The 21,468-nt window shown below is 41.2% G+C and overlaps 1 protein-coding gene and 1 long non-coding RNA gene across 6 annotated transcripts in view; one reads left to right on the top strand and one right to left on the bottom strand.

Annotated features, from left to right (window-relative positions):
* The window catches only part of DPP8 (dipeptidyl peptidase 8), a 63,550-nt gene extending 50,226 nt beyond the window's left edge, over positions 1 to 13,324 (top strand). For 4 of the 5 annotated variants that reach the window (XM_006729651.3, XM_006729650.3, XM_081831268.1 and 1 more), the window contains 5 exons: positions 1,875 to 2,021; positions 3,283 to 3,435; positions 4,713 to 4,855; positions 5,924 to 6,035; positions 9,093 to 13,324. In XM_006729651.3, coding sequence (XP_006729714.1) covers positions 1,875 to 2,021; positions 3,283 to 3,435; positions 4,713 to 4,855; positions 5,924 to 6,035; positions 9,093 to 9,215 — 678 coding nt within the window. In that variant the 3' untranslated portion in view covers positions 9,216 to 13,324. Of the gene's footprint in view, positions 1 to 1,874; positions 2,022 to 2,478; positions 2,639 to 3,282; positions 3,436 to 4,712; positions 4,856 to 5,923; positions 6,036 to 9,092 lie in introns of those variants that run through there. The other variant, XM_031024107.2, reaches the window with a different exon arrangement.
* A 134-nt stretch (positions 13,325 to 13,458) lies between these two features.
* LOC145723541 (uncharacterized) lies at positions 13,459 to 21,006 on the bottom strand. The gene is made up of 3 exons (XR_014148681.1): positions 20,584 to 21,006; positions 17,933 to 18,239; positions 13,459 to 13,735 (listed from the first exon to the last, which is right to left on the bottom strand). It is a non-coding gene; the product is annotated as an uncharacterized LOC145723541 (long non-coding RNA).
* Positions 21,007 to 21,468: the final 462 nt, after the last annotated feature.

Genomic DNA, 21,468 nt, shown 5'->3' with positions numbered 1-21,468 from the left:
ATGCTATGAATAATTATTGGGAAAGAGGATTGCAAAGAGACTAAAATGGGAGTTCTGTTAAGTTCAGGGAAGGTCTCTGAGGGTACATAAGATGAGAAGGAGTGAACCACCTTAAAGACCTGAGGGAAGAGCATTCCAGACAGAGGGAACAGTAAATGTCAAGGTCCTGGGGATTAGAATCAAGTTGGTATAGTTGATAATAAGGTTATAGTATAGTACACAAGTAGGGATTTGGTATGAGATGAGGTCAGAGAAAAAACCAATGGCCAGATAATATAAGGTCTTAAAAGGCAATGATAAGGATCTTAGAATAAGATCTGAACTCTTTACTATTGGAGGGAGCTAAGCTATAAAGTCTTATGTAATTTACATTTTAAAATCATCCCTTTGCTATTGTGTGAATAGACTGTAGGAGGACAAGAGTAGAAACAGGAAGACCAGTTTTGCAGTTGTTACAGAGGTACTGAATATCCAGAAATTCAAAAAGAGAAGATTCTCTACACATGGCACACACACCCCAGTCTATCCTAATAAACGCTCAGTATGTATTTACTGTGTGAAGATGGTGTCGATTCTTATTTAAGTGGCTGATTTGGTTTTCCTGTTGGTTTCAGCCAAAAAAAACTTTTCATTTTTAGGGGGCTTGGGTGGCTCAGTCTGTTAAGTGTCCCACTCTTGGTTTCAGCTCAGGTCATGATCTCAGTTGTGAGATTGAGCCCTGCTTGTGAGATGGAGCCCTGCATAGATCTCCATGCTCACTGGGGAGTCTGCTTGGGATTCTCTTCTCCCTCTTCCTCTGCCCCTCAGCCCCCCACTCGCTCACATGCTCACTCTCTCTAAATGAATAAATCCTAAAAAAAAAAACAAAAAACTTCTTTCATTTTTGACAGAACCTTTTTTGTCATTGTTTAATGTCTATCTTAGTGTCCACCAAACCCTGAACTTCTCTAAATTTCTCTCTACTAATTAAAATCCTCTTTTGGGGGCACCTGGCTGGCTCAGTCAAAGAGCATGTAACTCTTAATCTCTGCGTTGTGAGTTCAAGCTCGATGTTGGATGTAGAGATTACTTAAATAAATAAAAAACTTAAAAAAAAATGAAGTCCTCTTTTCACTAGTTTATTTCTGTTGAGGCACTAAACCACATTTAATTCCTCAGTCATTTTGAAGTATGGTAGCATGATAAGTGATTTAAGAATTATCCTACCTTTTGCACTGATTTGTATAACAAGAAAAAGGAAGCTGGACTGGTCACAGTGTTTCATTAAAATACTAAATTTTTCTGCTGCTGGTCAGGGACAACCCCAGAAGAGACGGGTAGGGAAGAAAAATGATCTTATTTATTCTTGTCTCTGTAATTTGAATGATACAGTTCTTCAGAGTAGCAGTAATGATTTTAGTTACTTTTTCTATGGGGTAGGTTAAATCTCTTGTCTCATATGTAAAGAATATCTTGGTTACAGTTTTAAAGTCTTTAGTTGCTCAGTAATTGCCCTGAACCTTGAGTGTGAAGTTAAAAAAAAAAAGAAACCACATAAACAAGAGAAATTTAAGTTAATTTAAAAATAAGTCAAGGAGAGGGGGAAATAGGGAGTTGCTAATCACCAAGCACAAAGTCTCAATTATGCAAGATGAAAGGTTCTAGAGATCTGTACAACACTGTCCTATAGTTAATGATACTGTAGTGTACATTTAAAATTTTGTTAAGAGGGTACATCTTGTGATAAGTGTTCTTGCCACAAGAAAATAAAATTTCATTTTAAAAGCAAAATAATACAAAAAATTCAAGCTTTCTATTTTTCACAGCATCCTGCCTCTTTTGCTTTTTTATGCTACCATATAATACATTTCACTGAAGTTGTATTTCTTCCTCAGGTGCAGTTGGTGAATAACCGGTTTAAAGGAGTCAAGTATTTCCGCTTGAATACCCTAGCCTCTCTGGGTTATGTGGTTGTAGTGATAGACAACAGGGGATCCTGTCACCGAGGGCTTAAATTTGAAGGCGCCTTTAAATACAAAATGGTGTGTGAGCATATAAACATTTTTCTTTTAAAGACATTTACATTTTCTGGTTCATTATTTGGTGTGAAATCTCAGAGAGCAAGTTGGGGGAAGGGGCTGTGAGTGAGCGAGAGCGGGGCAGAGAGAGTAAGAGAGAGAGAGAGAGTGTGTGTGTGTCTGTGTGTCTGTGTGTTATAGTTCAGGGGTGGGAGGGAAGATGCAACTTGGTATTCACTAGGCTAGCTCACATCTGCCTGTCTACCTGTATATAACTTTGGGGAGCTGAGATAGAACCACTTTTACACAGAAATACCCTTTCTTCCTATGATGTATATCCAGCTTAGCCAGAAAGCAGCACCATAGTTTTCAGCATCCTGTGCCCTACTGAGAGGAATAATTGAGATTTGTTCTGTCCTCTGTGAAGAGAGAAACCAACTGGTTAGTGCCTTCCTTGTGACAAGCCTCTTTCTCTCTACAGGAAGCTTTAAATGCTACCTTTTAGAGATGCCCCATGTCCTTTCTGCTGCTTTGGGAAATGATGAGAATCCGATGTTCCTTTTACACAGTAAGGCAGTTACTGTGTTTGCCAGTGTATTGGACATGCTGAGTAAGACATGGGATTTTCTCCCACAGCCAGTTCTTTGACCTTATGTTGTATTCTCATGTAAGTTTTTTTTGTTTTTATTTTTGTTTTTGGCTCAGTGAAGGAGATTGTGTGCACTGGCAGGCCTAGTAATACAGACAGGGTGGTGGTGGTAGGAATTAGGACTTAATAGGATTTAAAGAAATAGCATATGTTCAGTTCCTAGAAGTAGATGATGGGGAAATAGGAGAATAAGACCTCGGGAGTGATTCCTTCTGCTTTACTGCATTAAGTTTTAAAAAGAAGTAAAATTAGTCAACCACTTAAGGGGGCTAATTTTTTGTCTTTGGGTATAGGAAGGCTTGTTACAAGGAAGATGCTGACCTCTTAGCAGACAACAGAACAAATGGAAAGGGGAAATACCCATATAGCAAGGAACAGTTTGGGCCTCAGTAGGAAAGAACTTTGTGACTAAGGGGTAACTAAACTCTAGGACTGGCTAGCAACAGAAGCTATAGGCCCCTATCTCTAAATAGAGTTAAAAAATTTCTTTTCGGGCAACAGAATCTCAATTGATAATGAATTATTAAAAAATACTACAGGTATTTTTAGTGAAAACCATTTATCAGCTTTAAAAACACTCTGATGATGAGACTTCTATTCAGCAGAATCAGTGAAATGTTCTCCCTTTTTTGACAGGGTCAAATAGAAATTGATGATCAAGTGGAAGGACTCCAATATCTAGCTTCTCAATATGATTTCATTGACTTAGATCGTGTGGGCATCCATGGCTGGTCCTATGGAGGATACCTGTCCCTGATGGCATTAATGCAGAGGTCAGATATCTTCAGGGTATGTGGTTTCCTATTGTATTTCTTTTTGCAATAGGGGTAGAAGTTTCAATAAATTGAGGATATGAGAAAGTGCCTATTTTCTGAAGGTTTACAGAGTTGGCAATATTATGGAATGTTAGGATTTGTGTATCTAACAGTCATGTGAGATAATAGATGTATCTTGTCAACTTGTGATAGCCATGTAAGAAATATATTTACATATCTATCTATCTGTATATTAAAAAACACTTGTTATCTTGATGACCAGTTGTTGGCTATTTATAGACACGCCAAAGATTATGGGAGATAGTCATGATTAGTAAAACACATGCGCGCACGCATTCGCATATTGGATTGTAATTACTTATTTAATTGCTGGACTGCAAGCTCTGATGTCAGGGACTTGCGTGCCCTTCACATCACTGTATCCTCAGTAGCCAAGCACAATGCGTGGCACATAGTAGGTCTTAAGTAAATCTTTATTGAATGAATACCGTATTAAATATATAAATGATGGTTACAATTTTATAAACAACTTCCTAGAGAAATATGTTAGAAGGAAATAATAAAGATGCCAAAGGTTGTTAAGAAAATGGCAATTATGATGTGTTTTTCTTTTTTACTATTTCAATAACGTGATTTTTTCTTACAGTGAAAAATAATTTTAAGAATGAAAATGATAGGGTTTTTGTTCTTGCATGTATATTCAGATAATCTTTATAATAACCACAAAATAAACTGAAAACTGCCATAATTTTCCCAGGCTTGCAGCTGTCAAGAAAGTAATTAGAATATTTAAGTATAAAACTGTGTGTGGGAACCTTAAAATGAGGAAAGTGTTCAGTGCTTAAATATATTTCATTCATTGTTAAAAATTCTGTACTGCCAGCAGAGGCTAAAAAAGAAAAAAGAAATGACTGCTTTTCCTATATAAAGCTGACACTTGTCACACTTTTTTCCCCCAGCAGCAGGAATGAGTTTACACTGAGGCATTCATATGTTCTAGTTCAGTCTCGCCTTTTAACAAAGGGGCCCCAGTGTATATTTCAACTAGCCCAGGTTAAGGGTTTGATATTTGGCATGCCTGTGGAACATGAAGCTCACTGACTCACAAAGTATCAAATTCTTGACCTTGGCACTCCACTTTGATTTTCTGAGTTGCCTGAGACCATGTATGCCCCAGTTGTGGGGCTAAAGCCTAAGGATAATTTTAGCCTATAAATTTGCAGTTACACATTCTCATTGCTAGCCATTCTTTTTTGGACCACACTTGACTGTTATTGTTGTCTTCTGTAGGTTGCTATTGCTGGGGCCCCAGTCACTCTGTGGATCTTCTATGATACAGGTTACACAGAACGTTATATGGGCCACCCTGACCAGAATGAACAGGGCTATTACTTAGGATCTGTGGCCATGCAAGCAGAGAAGTTTCCCTCTGAGTAAGTTCAAGCTTTAAAATTCAGGTTATAAATTTAAAATTGTAGTGTTAAAATTTGTCTTTAATAACAATGAAAACTACAAATACTGCAAAACCAAGACTAATATTTTAAAGATTTTATTTATTTATTTGACAGAGAGACAGCGAGAGAGGGTACATAAGCAGGGGGAGTGGGAGAGGGAGAAGCAGGCTCCTTGCTGAGCAAGGAGCCCGATGCGGGGCTCGATCCCAGGACCCCGGGATCATGACCTGAGCCGAAGACAGACACTCAACGACCAAGACACCCAGGCACCCCAAGACTAATATTATATAGACTACTCAAATGGCATAGCTATTTCTCAAAGCTGAATTACAGGCCAGTTCATCTAACCTGTTTTTTTTTTTTTTTTACAAGTTATATTTGAAGCAATTACTGTACTCAAAGAAGTAAAGTATATAACTGTTTCAGGGTGGAAAAAATTCTCTTTCTGCTTAAATATATTCTATAGACAATGTTTATGATTTTTCTTTCCCTAGGGACATGCTATGATTATTGATAGATGCTAAGATCATCATAAGAAATAGAACACATAATTTTTCATTATATGTAGTATCTGGTTATATATTATAAATTTATTATTGAAAATGTTGAATTCTCGGGGCTCCTGGGTGGCTCAGTCATTAGTCGTCTGCCTTCAGCTCAGGTCATGGTCCCGGAGTCCTGGGATTGAGCCCCGAGTCGGGCTCCCGGCTCAGCGGGAAGTCTGCTTCTCCCTCTCCCACTCCCTCTGCTTATGCTCTCTCTCTCTCTCAAATAAATAAAATGTTTAAAAAAATAAAAATAAAAAAACAGAAAATATTGAATTCTTATTTTAATATTACATTATAAGGAAGTTAACTATTATTAACATTAACTATATTACTATATAGTTATATTTGTTTTTATATAATTGTATATTATATAACTATATATAGTCGGATATATTACATAACTGTAATATTAACTAATAGTTAATTGTGATCAGAGGAGTTAAGTGGTTTTCCCAAGTACTCTATTTTGCCTAATCCTGTAATCTTTCCATTTCTCTAGACCAAATCGTTTACTACTTTTACATGGATTCTTGGATGAGAATGTCCATTTTGCACACACCAGTATATTACTGAGTTTTTTAGTGAGGGCTGGAAAGCCATATGATTTACAGGTGAGTTCTTCATTTTCTGATTGAAGTAAGTAGTGATAGTGATTGATTACTTTGAAATATAATAACCTATGGAGTAAGGCTGAATTTTCAGCTGTGACCACTCTCTGCTTAAAGGATCTAAAGTCCTAGGCATAGTTAGTAGTGCCTCTAGTTGGGTAAAAATTAAGATTTTGTTGAAGTTGGGCTAAGAACTGGCCTATTGGATTATATAACTTGTGTATCTGTAACTGCTTTCAGTTTGTAATCACGGAAAAGATGACAGGAGTCCATTCAGTATCCCCTTTGCTTTTCTTTACATGGTCTTTTAATTTTTATTTTATATTGACATTGGAATAGAAGACCACAAGTTAACTATTGCTCCGTTACTCAAAAAAAGGTTTTAAAAGATAACCTATTCGTTTCTTCCACCTTTGTACTTCTTTCACAGATTATGTGCTCATAAGAAATGAAAAATATTACTTTTTCCTCTTTTATGTTTCAGTTGACATTTATGTAGATAAACTATGAGCTATTTGTCTGTAGCAGCAGTTTTCAAGCATTTTGGTCTCAGGACCCCTGTGCACACCAAAGAGCTTTCATTTATGTGGGTTGTGTCTGTCAGTATTTCCATAAAAGATACTAAAACTAAGAAAATTTTTGTTTTGTTTTTTTAAAAGTTTATTTATTTGGGCGCCTGGGTGGCTCAGTTGGTTGAGCGACTGCCTTCGTTCGGCTCAGGTCATGATCCTGGAGTCCTGGGATCGAGTCCCGCATCGGGCTCCCTGCTCGGCGGGGAGCTTGCTTCTCCCTCTAACCCTCCCCCCTCTCATGTACTTTCTCGCTCTCTCAAATAAATAAATCTTAAAAAAAAAATAAAAAATAAAAAATAAATAAAAGTTTATTTATTTAAGTAATCTCTACACCCATTGTGGAACTTGAACTCACGACCTGAGATCAAGAGCCACATGCTCTTCCAACTGAGCCAGCAAGGCACCCCCAAAACTAAGAAAAATTTAAAATATTTTTAAAAAAATAGTGATAAACTATTATGTGTTAACACAAATCACAATTTTTGTGGAGGAGAAAAACTATTTTCTGAAACAAAAAAAAAAATAGAGAAATAGCATTGTTTTCTTACATTTTTGTAAAATCCCTTTAATGCTTGACTTAAGGAAGACACCTGGATTCTCATAGCTGCTTCCACATGCAATCTGTTGGGAAGTGTTGTTTTGGCTAAAGTATACAGTAGTTTCCCATTATGTGCAGTTTTGCTTTCTGAGATTTCAGTTAACCCTTAGTCAACCGAGGTCCAGAAACAGATGATCGCTGGGGCGCCTGGATGGCTCAGTCTGTTAAGCATCGGACTCTTGGTTTCTTCTTAGGTCATGTCTCAGGATTGTGAGATGGAGCCCCATGTCGGGCTCCAAGCTGGATGTGGGGCCTGCTTAGAATTTTCTCTCTCCCTGTGCCCCTCCCACCGCACACTCTCTCTCTCTCAAAAAAAAAAAAAGAAGACACATATGATCCTCTTTCTGACATAGTGTCTGGTCACTAGTGGCCTAACACTGTATCACAGTGCCTGGGTCATTCACTTCACTTCGTCTCCTCACATAAGCACTTTATCACCTCACATCGTCCCAGGATGAACGAGCAATAGTACCAGATATTTTGAGAGAGAGAGACCACATTCAGGTAACTTTTATTATAGTATGTTGTTATGATTGTTCTATTATCAGTTATTGTTTTTAATCTCTTACTGTACCTAATTTATAAACTAAACTTCATCATAGGTATGTATGTTGGGGAAAAAACAGTACCTATAGGGTTTGGTACTATCCGCAGTTTCAGGCATCCAATATTGATCCTGGAATGTGTCCCCTGTGGATAAGGTGGGACTACTGTGTGAAGAAAATTCAGCCTCACAGAATATGTAGTTAGGAAAAGGGAGGAATATGTTAGCTTTTACAGATAATTTTGGATATTCTTCTTGAATACTACACCAAAACTGGACAGATCTTAGTTTCTTAAAGGTTAGTTTTAGTGTGGAATCTGACGCCATATCTAAAACATTTCATACTGTGTTACATTAAAATATGTTGGATCTTGTACTTCTGATGGATCTTTCACACATACATTGGTCATCTGGAAAATATTGCTTCACTGTATAACGTCAATCTTCTCAGTATTGACTCATTTCATTATACAGTATTTTTAAAATCACATATATTAATATTATACCCCTGATCCCATCAGAAGTCTGTAAGAGTGGGGAAGCTCATGAGCTAGTAGTGGTAGATGCAAGTTTTCCAAAATTCTAATTTTTACTTAAAAGCTCAAGATTTATCATTGGCGACGAATATTGTCAGTGTTGTCCTTGAAGTGACCAGCTCACTTCATTCATTTTTTAAGCAAATGTTTGCCAGGTACCCAAATCTGAATCACCATAGTGGTCAGTCATTCAAGTTGAAAATGGAGTTCCATTTAAGAAGTGGCAGTTCGGCTTGCAACTCCATTTCATAAGTGCTTTTCCTTTAGACATCCTATAGCAGAAGTGCTTTCTGCTTTCTTCCCATTTATCACCACAGAACATGTAAAAAGACATCTATTCAAGGGTTGCAATTTAATAAACTTTTGTTTTTTACTACAAGTGTGTGGTAGTGAAGAATACGGTGACATCCAGTACAATTTAATATCACTGCCGTGATTCATGCTAAGGCACTGGAACTGTTACCCATCATTGCTTTTGCATTATTGGTGCAAATGCCAACACAGTGAATAAAGGCAAGTTGTTCTGAAAGTGGTTTTGACTGTGTATACCTCGAAAGGCTTCTGAGGACCCCAGAAGTCTCTAGATCACACTTGGAGACCCAGTGATCTATAGATAAATCCTTCCGTAAGCCTTGGGCTATATAAGGAATGATAAAAAGCGGGGAGGGGCCTTTATATTGGATATATGCATGTAATATCTTGGAGAGGCTGTGCTCCATATTATCCTGTTGAAACTCTGTGGAAAGCTTTGGAAGGAAAAGTATTATTAAATTCTCACTTTCTGTATTTTGATGTTTGTTGTTGTTTAAGATCTATCCTCAGGAGAGACACAGCATAAGAGTCCCTGAATCTGGAGAACATTATGAACTGCATCTTTTGCACTACCTTCAAGAAAACCTTGGATCGCGTATTGCTGCTCTCAAAGTGATATAATTTTGACCTGTGTAGAACTCTGGTATACACTGGCTGTTTAACCAAATGAGGAGGTTTAATCGATAGAAAACATGGAACTGATCATCACATTTTGGTACCTGCCATATAACATCTACTTCTGAAAATATATTTGGTGCCATTGCGGGCATCTACAGCTTGTGGGTAGTAATCTAATACCTTAACCGTACACATACAAAATTGAATGACGCATATTTCTAAAGGACCCAGCAATACCATGAGAATTACTGAAAGAAATAAGACATTAGCACCATGTATCCATACTACCTTATTTTCACTTCTTAATAGCATTATAAACCTCATGGACTTAATTAGTGTATTTTTACAGTATACTTCTGAGTTTGTTAAAATATGATGATACTAGTGATTGGTTTGGTTCAATTCCAGAAACTCTGACTAGTTACAGATTTGATAGCACTTAAATGTAATTGAATAGCTTATGCTTCATTGCTTGGGGTGTATCCAGCATGTTATGAACTAATCACTATTAAACCTATGACTTAACCAGTCATTAATGATTTTTCAAGGATAATTTAGTGGCCTCCTAAAAACACTTATTTTGTTTCATTCAAGCTCTGACCAATTTTAGCCAATTTCAGCTGTATCTAGTATAAATAGTTCTCTCTGATGATATGACAGAGTGGGTTTTTCCTTTCATACAAAGGCAAGTAACTGTACATGTAGCATGGTTTAATTAGTCTTATAATATTGATAATTACAGGCAGAAAAATTTTAATCAAATGGTTAGAGCTTAAATATTTGCAGGCAATTTCTTCTCCTTTAAGAAAAGAGAAAAGTACACATTAACTTGTACTCTTCAGAAAATTTAGTGGGGCCAGTTTCCATTGGGTATTTCCTTACTGAAATGTTCCAGAGTTCTAGGGTGATGGAAGGGAATCGTGGTAGGGTGGGAGATACCAGGGGGTGGAGAATGACAGGGAGAGGAAAAGGAGAGGATCTGCTTAAGAACTAAGTAGAAGTAAAATTTGACCGAAAATCCTCATTAAAAAGTTTGGGGGGTGAAATTTAAACTGCTAGAATGTTAGTTAAGGAAACCAGAATGAAGAATCACTGTCTTGCCAACACAGTTACAGACTAACATTATTCAGGGAGGAAAAGTTCCTTAGTTATTTTTCTAATTCTCATTTTTTGTTACTTTCATCTTAATTTTGGTAACCTTACAAATTTAAACATTTTAAATTATTTGAACATCATTTAGATACTGTGAGCTTAAAGTAAAGAGGTTTCCAAACCACCTCTTCACCATAAACTGATCCCCGGCAAGCCATGGCTCTATTTTTAAGTGTTCAGAGCCTCTAAGCAATGTCGTAAATGGCCATGACATTTTCCTGGTTTAGCCGTAGCACTCGACTGTTAAGGGAGCTCATAGGCTTTCAGGTGCTGATTGGAATCTGTCATCTTAGAGTCTTGGGGTGTTGTTGGGTCACATTGCCAGCGGCAGGGAAGGCACCTATGAGTTTGACCCTTTTTATCACAAGCCTCAGTGTTTGGAAAGTTGTTTCCAGTACTTTTAAACAATGCTCTAAGAAAAATTGCTCTTTTTCTTTCTCACCACTACGGAGAGTAGATTTCTCCCATAGAGAGCACAGCCTCCGTTGGTAAGGGTGATGACTGTGCATCAGAGGTGAATTCATCATTGAGAGCCAGGTGGGAGGTGGGCGAGGTCCGGAAATGGCAGGGTGACCTGGTGGTTCTGTCCTTGGGAAGGGGATTGGGTTTTGCTGTTTGTGTATTTATACTGTATGATAGGTACCACACTTTTCCTTATTGTCTGTGTATGTATTGATTTTCTTGTTTATGATATTTTCCCATGCCAAGGTGTGTTTATATTTTTTTCAATGTTAAATTAAATTGATTTGGGTAATTTTTCTCCCCAAGAAAGTATTTTCCCCCTTGATTTAACTATATATCTGACTATCGAAGGTGGTTTTTGTTTGTGAACTGATTGGCTTCCAGGGATCTATCCTTACATAATATGCAAAATGGAAATGGTATATAGTGGTTTTTAGACATCTACTCATTTGAAACCTCTTACCCGTTAAGGCTGTTTCTTCACAATGGCATCTCTCATTTTACCAAAACAAACCCTAAAGAACCTCAAGTACTCTTGAATTCACCAGTGTTTTCCTTTTGCATCTTGCCTGTCCTTTCCTCATATGACAAGGGATGCCTCTGTTATAATCCCCAGTTCATTAAATGCCATTCTCCTTCTATAGGGGGAAAATACGTGACTGAATTCACGTGCAGAAAGACAGTTTGAGGAGTTTCATTTTAAAAACTGACATGGAAAACATCATAGTCCTTTCAAGCAATCAGTAGAAATCTCACTAAAACTCTTTGTACCCTGTCTATGGGTAACATCTTAAAAGGCTAAGAGTATATAAAAGTAGCAATACTTTTTGGTAAGAGCCAAAAAGCACTGGTTTAAACATCAAATGGGGTGGGTTTTGCAGGCTTGATAAATAGGTGCACTTGAGCAACCATCAACAGGTATAGTTGCTTATGCATTGTTGAGCAGTGGGACTCAGAATCTAAGATTCATCTGGGATGCTTTTTACTTAAAAAGAAATGCAGTCTTGAACTTACTCTTAGAAGTTTGGATTTGGTTGATTTGGGTGGAGACCGGGAATCTGCATTCCTAACAGCCTTTCCAGGGTGATTCTAAAGTTGTTTGTGGGCTACTTTCACAAAGTCTTCTGTAGAGAATGGAGTCGGATTGAGAAAATAATAGGTGACTTTTACACTGGACTGATTTACAAACACCTAAAGCAATAGCCAATGTAGCTGCTCATCTGTGATCACTATTGGGCCCTTCTCACTCTGAAAGAAGCAGAAGGTATCGTGAACTGTGTATCTTCTTTGTTTGGAGATTCATTTTGGAATGAAGGTTCTTCCCTCGATGCCGTAGCTGGCTCATTTCGAAAGCCTCATACAAGAGGATGAAGTCACAATGCATGCATTACTTTTTAACAGGATGAGATATAGATATTGATGCTTACTTTTTTTTACTACTTGTTTTATTCCTTACAGAAGGTGTATCCCACCTGTCTGTAACATAATTCTCTCTTTAGGTGGAATGACTCCTATAAGATCTCTCACTATTGTAGAATCATAAATTTTTCAAGCTATTATTATCTTTGATATAACCTAATGTTCTCATTGGATAGAGGAGGAACCTACATAGAGAGAGAGGAGAAAATATACCCATGGCCATGCAGCCAGTTAGTGTTCAGTTGGTACTAGACTCCATCCAGATGCCCTGACTCATGGTAGTTTAAATGATATGTAGAAAAGGCAAATTTTTAAAGAAGTATTTATTAATATATTCCTATGAAACATTTTAAAGATAACATAAAATGGTTAATTTTTCCATTCTAAAGTAAATGCTAAGCATGCTTATTAATGAAGCAGTACTTCTAATTAGTATATGACATTCTGAAGTTAATTAAAACTGTTACACTAAATGTGTCTTCCTAGTAGTGGAGGATTTGGGAATTGGGATATAGAATAGAGTGCTTGCTTAAGCCTGGGAGCCTAACTTAGAGCTATTTAAAGTAAGAAAAGAGACATGGCCATATCTAAACTAAGAGATTGCAGGTGAGTGTCCATTCCCAGCAGACATAAAGGAATAAGGAAACTTCCCTGACTCCCACTTTCCCAACCCTACCCGGCCTCACCTCTCGGTCTTGCAGCCTACAATATGGAGACATGTCAGTGCAAGGTGCTGGCTCCTGCTTTTCTTCTTTGGTCAAGAGACCGTTCTGGATAATCCTTTCAGAAGTCCCTCACAGAGAGAAAAAGTAGTATTTGTATGTTTATTTTTGAATAACCCAAATACAGATTTACGTTGTATTCAGCACAATTGGAGTTCAGGTGTTTAATTTTGGAACATGAAGTGCCTGCTGTTTTAAGCATTGACTTGTATAAAAAGAATTGCATGTCTCACTCCAGTAAGTTTATGGGTTTTTTCATTTTCAGCTACATGGCTTTTAATCATGTAAAGTGAAACATTAGTTTTGTTGCATTTTATTACAGGTTCTTTGTTGCAATAAAGATGCTGCTACAATTAATTGATGTAAATGTTCCTTCCCCCCTGCCCCTTCCCTATTTGTACAGTCTTGCCTTGATTAGTGGCAACTGTGGAGTGATTAATACACACGAACAAGGTCATGTGTTTGCAGTGGAGAAAGGAAGACTGCAAGGTGATTGCCAGGGGTTTCCAGTTAGAAACAGCAGCCAAAAATGCATCCGAACCCAAGGGGAGGTATGCAGGTTCTGTGCCTGCAAGTGGTTCCCAGCAGCCAGCCATTTGTACTGCAGGGGTGGGTGGTGCCTGGAGCCAGTGATTAGCATGTCCTTCCTGAGCAGCTGGGATTTTCTCAGGGATGCTACTTGGAGTTTCCAAATAGTGGTCTCTGCGTGTTCCCTGGGAAATTTTTGCAGAGGTTTCTTCGACAGTTCTCTGGTCTGTTGAAGCTGTACTGGGGAAGGGGGAGAGAGAAGCAGATGAACCCCTCTAAAATTAGTAAATTTGGGGTTTGTCTGATAATCCTTCCAGAACAGGCACTTACTCTGGATTCTCTAACCCTCTGAAGTGGTATGCGAAATATTGCTTGAATGAGTGGAAGTGCATTCTGGGGAGAAAGGCTTTGGCTTCTCCATATTCTCAAAGGGAGGATGATCCCCCAAGAAGAACCACTGCTGTATTAGCTATTAGGTTTGTAACCTTTTAATTTTTAAACATTATTAATTATTTTTTAATGCCCCCTTTATTTATTTGGGAGGGAGCGAGAGAGCACGAGCAGGGGGAGGGGCAGAGGGAGAAGCAGACTCCCCGCTGAGCAGGTAGCTGGATATGGGGCTTGATCCCACATCCTGGATCATGACCTGAGCCGAAGGCAAACGCTCAACCGACAGCCACCCAGGCACCCCCAAATGCTCTACCCCCAATGTAAGGCTTGAACTCACAACCCCAAGATCGAGTCGTATGTTCTAGGGACTGAGCCAGCCAGGCGCCCCAGGGTCTTAAACCTTTAATTTGTATACAGAAATTATTAGAAATAAAGATGATCTTGGGGCGCCCGTGTGGCTCAATTGGTTGAGCGTCTGACTGGATTTCAGCTCAGGTGGTGATCTCAGGGTTGTTGGATGGAGCCCCAAATTGGGAACTTTGCTTCTCTCCTCCCTCTTCGTCTGCCCCCCACACAAATAAATAAATAATACATTTAAAAAAAAATAAAGATGATCTTTAAACAGGGTAGTGCTATAGACCAGTGCTTCCTAACATTTTCACCTCACGACACACACACAAGAAGGCATTTGTATGATGCTCTGGGATAGACTGAGGCAGACTGGGTTAATCTGGTGAGGCTGCTTGCAGCACGAAGTGACCAGTGAGACCCCCAGGCTCTGAAGCATACATAAAATCTCATTTATGGCACTCCAGTTGGAAAACTTAAAGACTACCTTGGTCTCTCTCTTTTTTTCCCCTAAGCTTATTTTTTTTTTTTTTAAATACTCACTACACCCAAAGTGGGGCTCAAACTTACGATCCCAAGATCAAGAGTCACATGCTCTTCTGACTGAGCCAGCTAGGCAGCCCTTCCTCGGTGTCTTTAATTCAGCTTAGATCTTTTGCTAATCAAAAATCAGAGGTTTCTAGGGTACCTGGCTGGCTCAGTCGGTAGAGCGTGTGACTGTTGATCTCTGAATTGTGAGTTCGAGCCCCATGTTGGATGTAGAGATTACTTAAAATCTTCAAAAAATAAAAATTAAAAAAAAAATCAGCTTTCAACCTGGCCATAAACATTCTGCAAATACAGGGCTGGAGGTGCAGACATCCCAGTGGCTCTAGGGCTCCAGGGCACCAGAGTCCTATCAGGGCCCTGAAACCTTTGGATTTCCCTCTGGCTTAACCTCACCCCCTCAGGGGTTACGAGGAAACAATGACTGATCCCTTGGTGTTTTGAGGGGGTACAGTTGAAACAACTGCAGTATGAGAATCTCATGATTGTAATTTTATTTTGGGCTTGGAGTGGTTTCAGGAATTACCAGGGTTTAAATGTTCATCAGCCTGGTTCTGTCCACAGCTCTGGTGCCCTGGCCTTGCCACCCTGAAAGGGGTTGAGCTCCAGCTGAAATGGATTAGATGGGGTTCAGCTCTGACTCAGCTGAGCTGTTGAATTTGCTGTGTGCTCCTTTCTGAGATACTTTCTAAATTGGCTCCCAAACTTGCGTTCTAGAAATATAAGTTTGGAGAAACAATTAGCAGTTCTAGGACTCTTGCCCACCCCCCAAGCCCAGTCCCCTGCTGTCTTCACTGGAATGGCCCCCTGCAGAGGTGGCAAAGGTTCACATGCTAGTCACAGGTGACAACTCTGCAGGAAGGTCCACTGGCCAGGTAGGTTCTAGAAACCACACTGGTCTTCTGTAGAATGAGCTCTCCATGCTAGCTGGGTTTCTGGGCATTTCTGTGGTCATAGTTGCATCCCTAAGCATGCATGTAAATGCTAGGGTGTGTAGTTCGGTTGGGTGCTTTAGGATGTGATGCCTCGCCAGTTAACGGCTTTGCGTTGTCTCAACTGTCCCTTCCTCCTCGTTCCTCAGTCTAGGACCTGTAAGGTCATGGTGGGCAACTGTAGCAGCTCTCTAACTAGCCGGGGTTGGACGTGAAGATTAAGAATTCCAAGTGAGGGGCGCCTGGGTGGTGCAGTCGGTTAAGCATCTGACTCTTGGTTTTGGCTCAGGTCGTGATCTTGGTCATGAGATCCAGCCCAGCGTCGGGGCTCCGCGCTCATCGCAGAATCCCTCCGCTCCTTCCCCCGCCTCTAAAATAAATGCATCTTGAAAAAAAAAAAAGAGAATTCCAAGTGACTATGGGGGATGCCTGGGTGGCTCAGTCGGTTAAGTGTCAGACTCTTGATCTCAGCTCAGGTCTTGATCTCAGGGTTGTGATTTCAAGCCCCACACTGGGCTCCATGTTGGGCATGGAGCCTACTTAAAAAAAAATAAAAATAAAATTCCTAGTGACCTCAAAGAAGCTGCTCTCAACTTTCATTCGGCAAATATTTAGTAACAGTCATGTGCCAGGCCTTTGGTAGGCCACGAGAAAACAGAAGAAGAGGACACAGCCCTTGTCCTGGATAGGTTCTCAGGACCAAGTCACCTCCCACCTCACTAACACACCCAGCAGGACACTGCCACTTTCTTAAATGAACTTTCTATTCTCACGTTCCTGCTCCAGCCCCTAATCAAATCCAAGGCCCTGTGTTCCCTGCTTTCCCCCACCTAGGCTCTTCAGTCACCACAAGCATCCTGAGGGATTCCTCTTGCAATTAATAGAACACACACTTTGAAGTCGGACCTAGGTTCCTCTAGGCGTCCCACAGAGCTTATGGGAATTTCCCCACCCAAGATAAGTGGGATGGCGAAATGATACCAGCATTGGCTTTGGAGCCTGGCTTCCACCTTTGCCTTTGCTACTTGCTAGCTTTATGGGCTTGGGCATGTTCACATAACATTCTGACCCTCCATTTCCTTAAGAATGAAACAGGAATAATACCAGAACCCTCCTAAACAGATTGTTGTGAGGATTAAGTTTGTTTACTGTACTGTAAAGCACTTGGTGCCTGGCGTGCAACATAAGTGCTCAGTAAAGTAAAAACCTGTGGTTCAGTCCGTTAAGCATCTGCCTTCGGCTCAAGTCATGATCCCAGAGTCCTGGGATCGAGCCCCGCATCGGGCTCCCTGCTCTGCGGGAAGCCTGCTTCTCCCTCTGCCTGCCGCTCCCCCTGCTTGCGCTCTCCCTCTCTCTCTGACAAATAAATAAAATAAAATCTTAAAAAATTTTTAAAAAAATAAGTGCTCAGTAGAGATTATCTCAGATTGAACACTTAATTTTACACCGTACTGTTTGCTTCTCCAGTTAGATTACAGACTCTGAGAGTAGGTGCTGTATTTAAACTTGGCAAATTCTCCCCATCACACAGTCAGTCACGGAGGAATGGCTTCTTAGATACTTGAGTATCAAACAATTTTTTTTAAAGATTTATTTATTTGAGAGAGAGCGTAAGCAGGGGGAGGGATAGAGGGAGAGAGAGAATCCCAAGCCGACTCCCTGCTGAGTGCGAAGACCTAGGGTGGGCTCCCAACCCTGAGATCTCAGCAACCTGAGCTGAAACCAAGAGTCAGATGCTTAACCAACTGAGCCACCCAGACGCCCCTCAAACAATTTTCAAATGAGTATTTTGACCTTGCTATTTAGGTTTCTAAGCACCCATCTACCAATTCACTAATAGGACTGCCAAAAAAACCAAAAACAAAACAAAAACAAAAACAAATTCTCCCTAAGTTAAGCTAATTTTAGGACCCTTTCTTTGAGATGTCATTGGAATTTTTATTCTTTGTCCCCACCTGAGACTTTAAGCCTGGAGGAGTGTGCTTCTTAGCCCTGGTGGCTGTCACAATTGCTTGGGGAGGTTTTAAAAATGCTGATGTCTGAGTCCCTCCTAAGATCATTTACATCACCATGGGGAGGCAGGGAGGAGGTCTTCCATCTTTTCATTTTTCTTAGAAGCTCCCTAGCTGATCCTACTATGCAACCAAAGTAAAAGTAGAGCAATGGAAGATTGCGTTCACGGCATGTTCACACCAGAACAGATTCTTAGAAAATATCTCACCTACTGCTTGACTTCACAGATGAGAAGCTGAGGCCCAGAGCCAGGAAGTGATTATACTGTAGCTATCCCAGCCGCTTCAAGCCCACGCTTGACCCCAGATCTTCCAGCCCTGTCTTCATCTCCCAGAGCGATGTTTTCCCAAACCAGGGCTCAGCGGAGGAATTTGCCAGAGTGAGGAAGCTGAGAAAGGCTCCAACAGAAGTGGAGGGAGTAGAGGAAACCTCAGGGCTCCAGGCCCTCCAACCACGATTTCATCGTCAGCAGCTTAGCTTCTTATGTGTGCTGGGGAAACGAATGCGTTCTGCAGCTTAAAAGAAGAGGCCAAAAATCAGTGACCCCTCCCATTATTTTACCAGTGGGGAAACTGAGTCCCAGAGAAGATTGCAAAGCCATTCAGCTGTCAGGTTGGCAGAGCTGGTACCCAAAGTCAGGCTGACTAAACTCCCTGAAGTACCAGCAGGTAAGGTGACCCCCCTACAGGCACAAGACTAGCTGGGAGCTGGACAGAGACACTTCTAGGGCTCCTCCTAAATTTCCTAAAATCTAAGGTGTTAGTTACCCTTTGTAAGATCCTAATATCAGAAATATAAACATGTGAATAGGAATGTATTTTAGAATCAAGGAAATACGGTATTTGCCTGAAATCTGAGTGCCTTCAGGGACTGAGCTCATGCTGAGAAAGCATGTCCTGGGTGGATCTTGGATATAAACCTCCTTGAACTTGCCCAGAGAAAGAAGGGGGAGCACGGGAAAGACGAGAATTTGGAACCTGATAGACTTGGGTTCAAGTCCAACAGTGGTGATCTTGAGTAAGCCCATTGCTTCTCTAATCTTGGACAAAGTGGGGTTCTAATACCGCCTTCATGGAGTTGAGGTGAGGCCAAAGTGCGGAGCGCAGGCCTGGCATGGAATGGGGGCCCGGAGGTGGTTGATGAAGCTGATATTGGCACTCCTGCCACTGGTCTGGCCCCCCCACCCCCACCCCCGAGGAGTGCCATGCTGCCAGTGGGAGGAGTCCACTCTCCAGGACCTGAGTTGTCAGGCCTGAGCCCTGGGGAGAAGGGAGATGCTGGGTGGGGAGAGGGACATGACTCAGCCCCAAGGATCTTGGGAGAACGGCAAGTTCTGGGATGTGAGCAAGGAGGGTGGGTACAGAAGCCTGCCGTGGGGGTGACTAGACTCGGCCTTGGTCTCAGATTACTTGCCACCTGCCTGACCCAACAGCCGATCTTCCAGTATTGCACATCATTCGAATGAAGGTATCATTATTGGTGAGGCCCTGGTAGGAATACCATGTTTTACCTGTGAGCAGGTAACACATTGCCCTCTGAGTACCAACTGCTACCATTTGTAATGGTGAGCGTCCCACCACTTAGAGTATTTCCTCATGACAGTGTCGTGTTCAATTTGATCTCCACAATAAGCTAGGAGACATCAGTTAGGTATTAGTATTATTCCCCCCATGGCTTCCCCACCCCACTCCCCAGAGAAAGAAATTAGAGCTCAGAGAGGTTGTACATCTTTCCCAAGGTCAAGTGAAGAAGTGGAATGTTAATTCTGGCTTCCCTCCTCCATTAGCAAGCAACGTGAATTCAACAGCTGCCTTGGGCCTCGCTCATGCTGAGGGATCCAGGGATCTGAGGATGTTCAGAGGAGCCAGACACATTCTCTACTTTCTGAAGATTCTCAATCCAGAAGTGGAGATGGCCATGTAAACAAAAGAGGGTGAGCACAAAGGGAACTCTGTTGAGTGCTGTGTGAGCTCCCAGGGGGCAGAGCGGGACAGCACTTAGGAGTGTGGGCTTTGACCTGTCCTGACTCCCACTGAATCACTTCCCACTGTGTGACCTTGAGCGAGTTACTTAACCTCTCTGTGCTTCAGCTTCCTCTTTTATAACCTAGAACTAATGATGGTCCTACTGGATGGAGTTGCTACGAGCTCTGATATGAGAAAATGCACGCCAAGCTCCTCGTATCTGGCACACAGCACTCAACAAACAGGAGCTGTTATTTTTTCTGGGCAATGGAAAAAAAGATGGTCAGGGAAGGCCGCACAAGGGAGGTAGAACTTGGAGTAAGTTTGGGGGAATGAGTTTCCCCAGGTGGGAGGAAGTCGTTCCAGGTAAAGTATTCTCTTTGCACAGGCACGAAGGGATAAAACAGGGGGTGGAGGAGGTAGCTGGCACACTGGGAAGCGGGAACCTGAGTGTGGGGGGCAATGAAAGGAACAGGCAGAAGGTTAGGGCTGGAGTGTGCCGGGCCTTGGATAATGAGTGCCAAGGGTGCTCTGCATCTGGCCCCAGCTGCTCGGCTTGCTTCACTTCCACAGGCTTAGTTTGTCTGAGGGACCACAGGAGAGGGCGGCTCACGGGGGAGACACGCTTTGATGGGGAACAATGAGGAGGAAAAAGGTTATTGCACAGAACGGGCCTGGGGGGAGGGCCCTGGCCCCCAGAGGCTGTGGGTGGACACAGTCTCCAGCAGGAGGGGGTGCATCTTCCAAAGCGGGGGTAGATGGGGCGCCTGGCTGGCTCAGTCGGTAGAGCATGCAACTCTTGATGTCGGGGCTGTGAGTTCGAGTCCCACATTGGGCGTAGTGCCTACTTAAAAGAAGAGGGAGTGGGGTGGACAATGTGACTTATATGACCTACCTTTCGGTTCTGCTGAAGGCAGTGTGCCCACCCTGCCAAGGTCAGTGTGTTCAGCTGCAACAGAGCATCCAGAGCCGGAGAGAGCAGGTCTCAGCCCCATTATGCCGGATGTGCAGCAGTTTTCATAAAGGGGCACCAGAAAGGAGCCGTCTGAATCCCAGGCTTGCTGGGGCAGGCTGGCCTTGAGCAGAGGTGGGTGTCGAGGAGCTGTGGTTGCAGACAGGAGCAAGCTGTTAGGTGCAGCAAGGCAGTGATGGGAATGGGGCAGTGGATCAGTGTTTGCCTAGAGAGCTGAGGAGGAAGGATGATGATTCAGGGCAGGAGGGCATCTGACTGAACCATACAGAGAGTTGTGTCACTTTTTTTTTTAGTTTTACTTTTATCCCAATTTCACAGACACATAGCTTTATATAGTCAAGTTTTAAAACAACTCTCTAAATAAAATGTGTGTAATGTTACCGATTTTTTTCAGTTTTTATGCATTATTTAGTGGCATTTCCACTATGCAAACTTAGAATTTAACTGTTTTCCTTCCCATTTGCACCAAACACACACATTTCCCATCCCCCTCATCTTTTCAATATAGTTCTATTGTAATTTTACTTAGACTAATATTCAGTGCTTACACATCATTGTAATTATGCAAATATATTCAGACATGAGTCATGTAATAAACTTTGAGTCCTTTTCATTCATGCAGAACTTTGTTTTATCTAGTTAATAATTATCTTTTTAAATATATATATTTGTTACTAATTCAATCCCAAACTTGTCAACCTTTCCATTGATGTTCTGTTTTGTTTAATTGCCAGTATTTCCATTGTTTTCTGCGATACATTTCCATTGCCAACATACAACATGTCAGATATTTAATGAGTTTAAGAG

The sequence above is a fragment of the Leptonychotes weddellii genome, chromosome 9 (genome assembly GCF_054177405.1).
Source record: "Leptonychotes weddellii isolate Sample4059 chromosome 9, ASM5417740v2, whole genome shotgun sequence".
Classification (NCBI taxonomy): domain Eukaryota; kingdom Metazoa; phylum Chordata; class Mammalia; order Carnivora; family Phocidae; genus Leptonychotes; species Leptonychotes weddellii.
The sequence above is the reverse complement of the archived record's forward strand: the minus strand, read 5'-3'. Positions and strand labels throughout refer to the sequence as shown.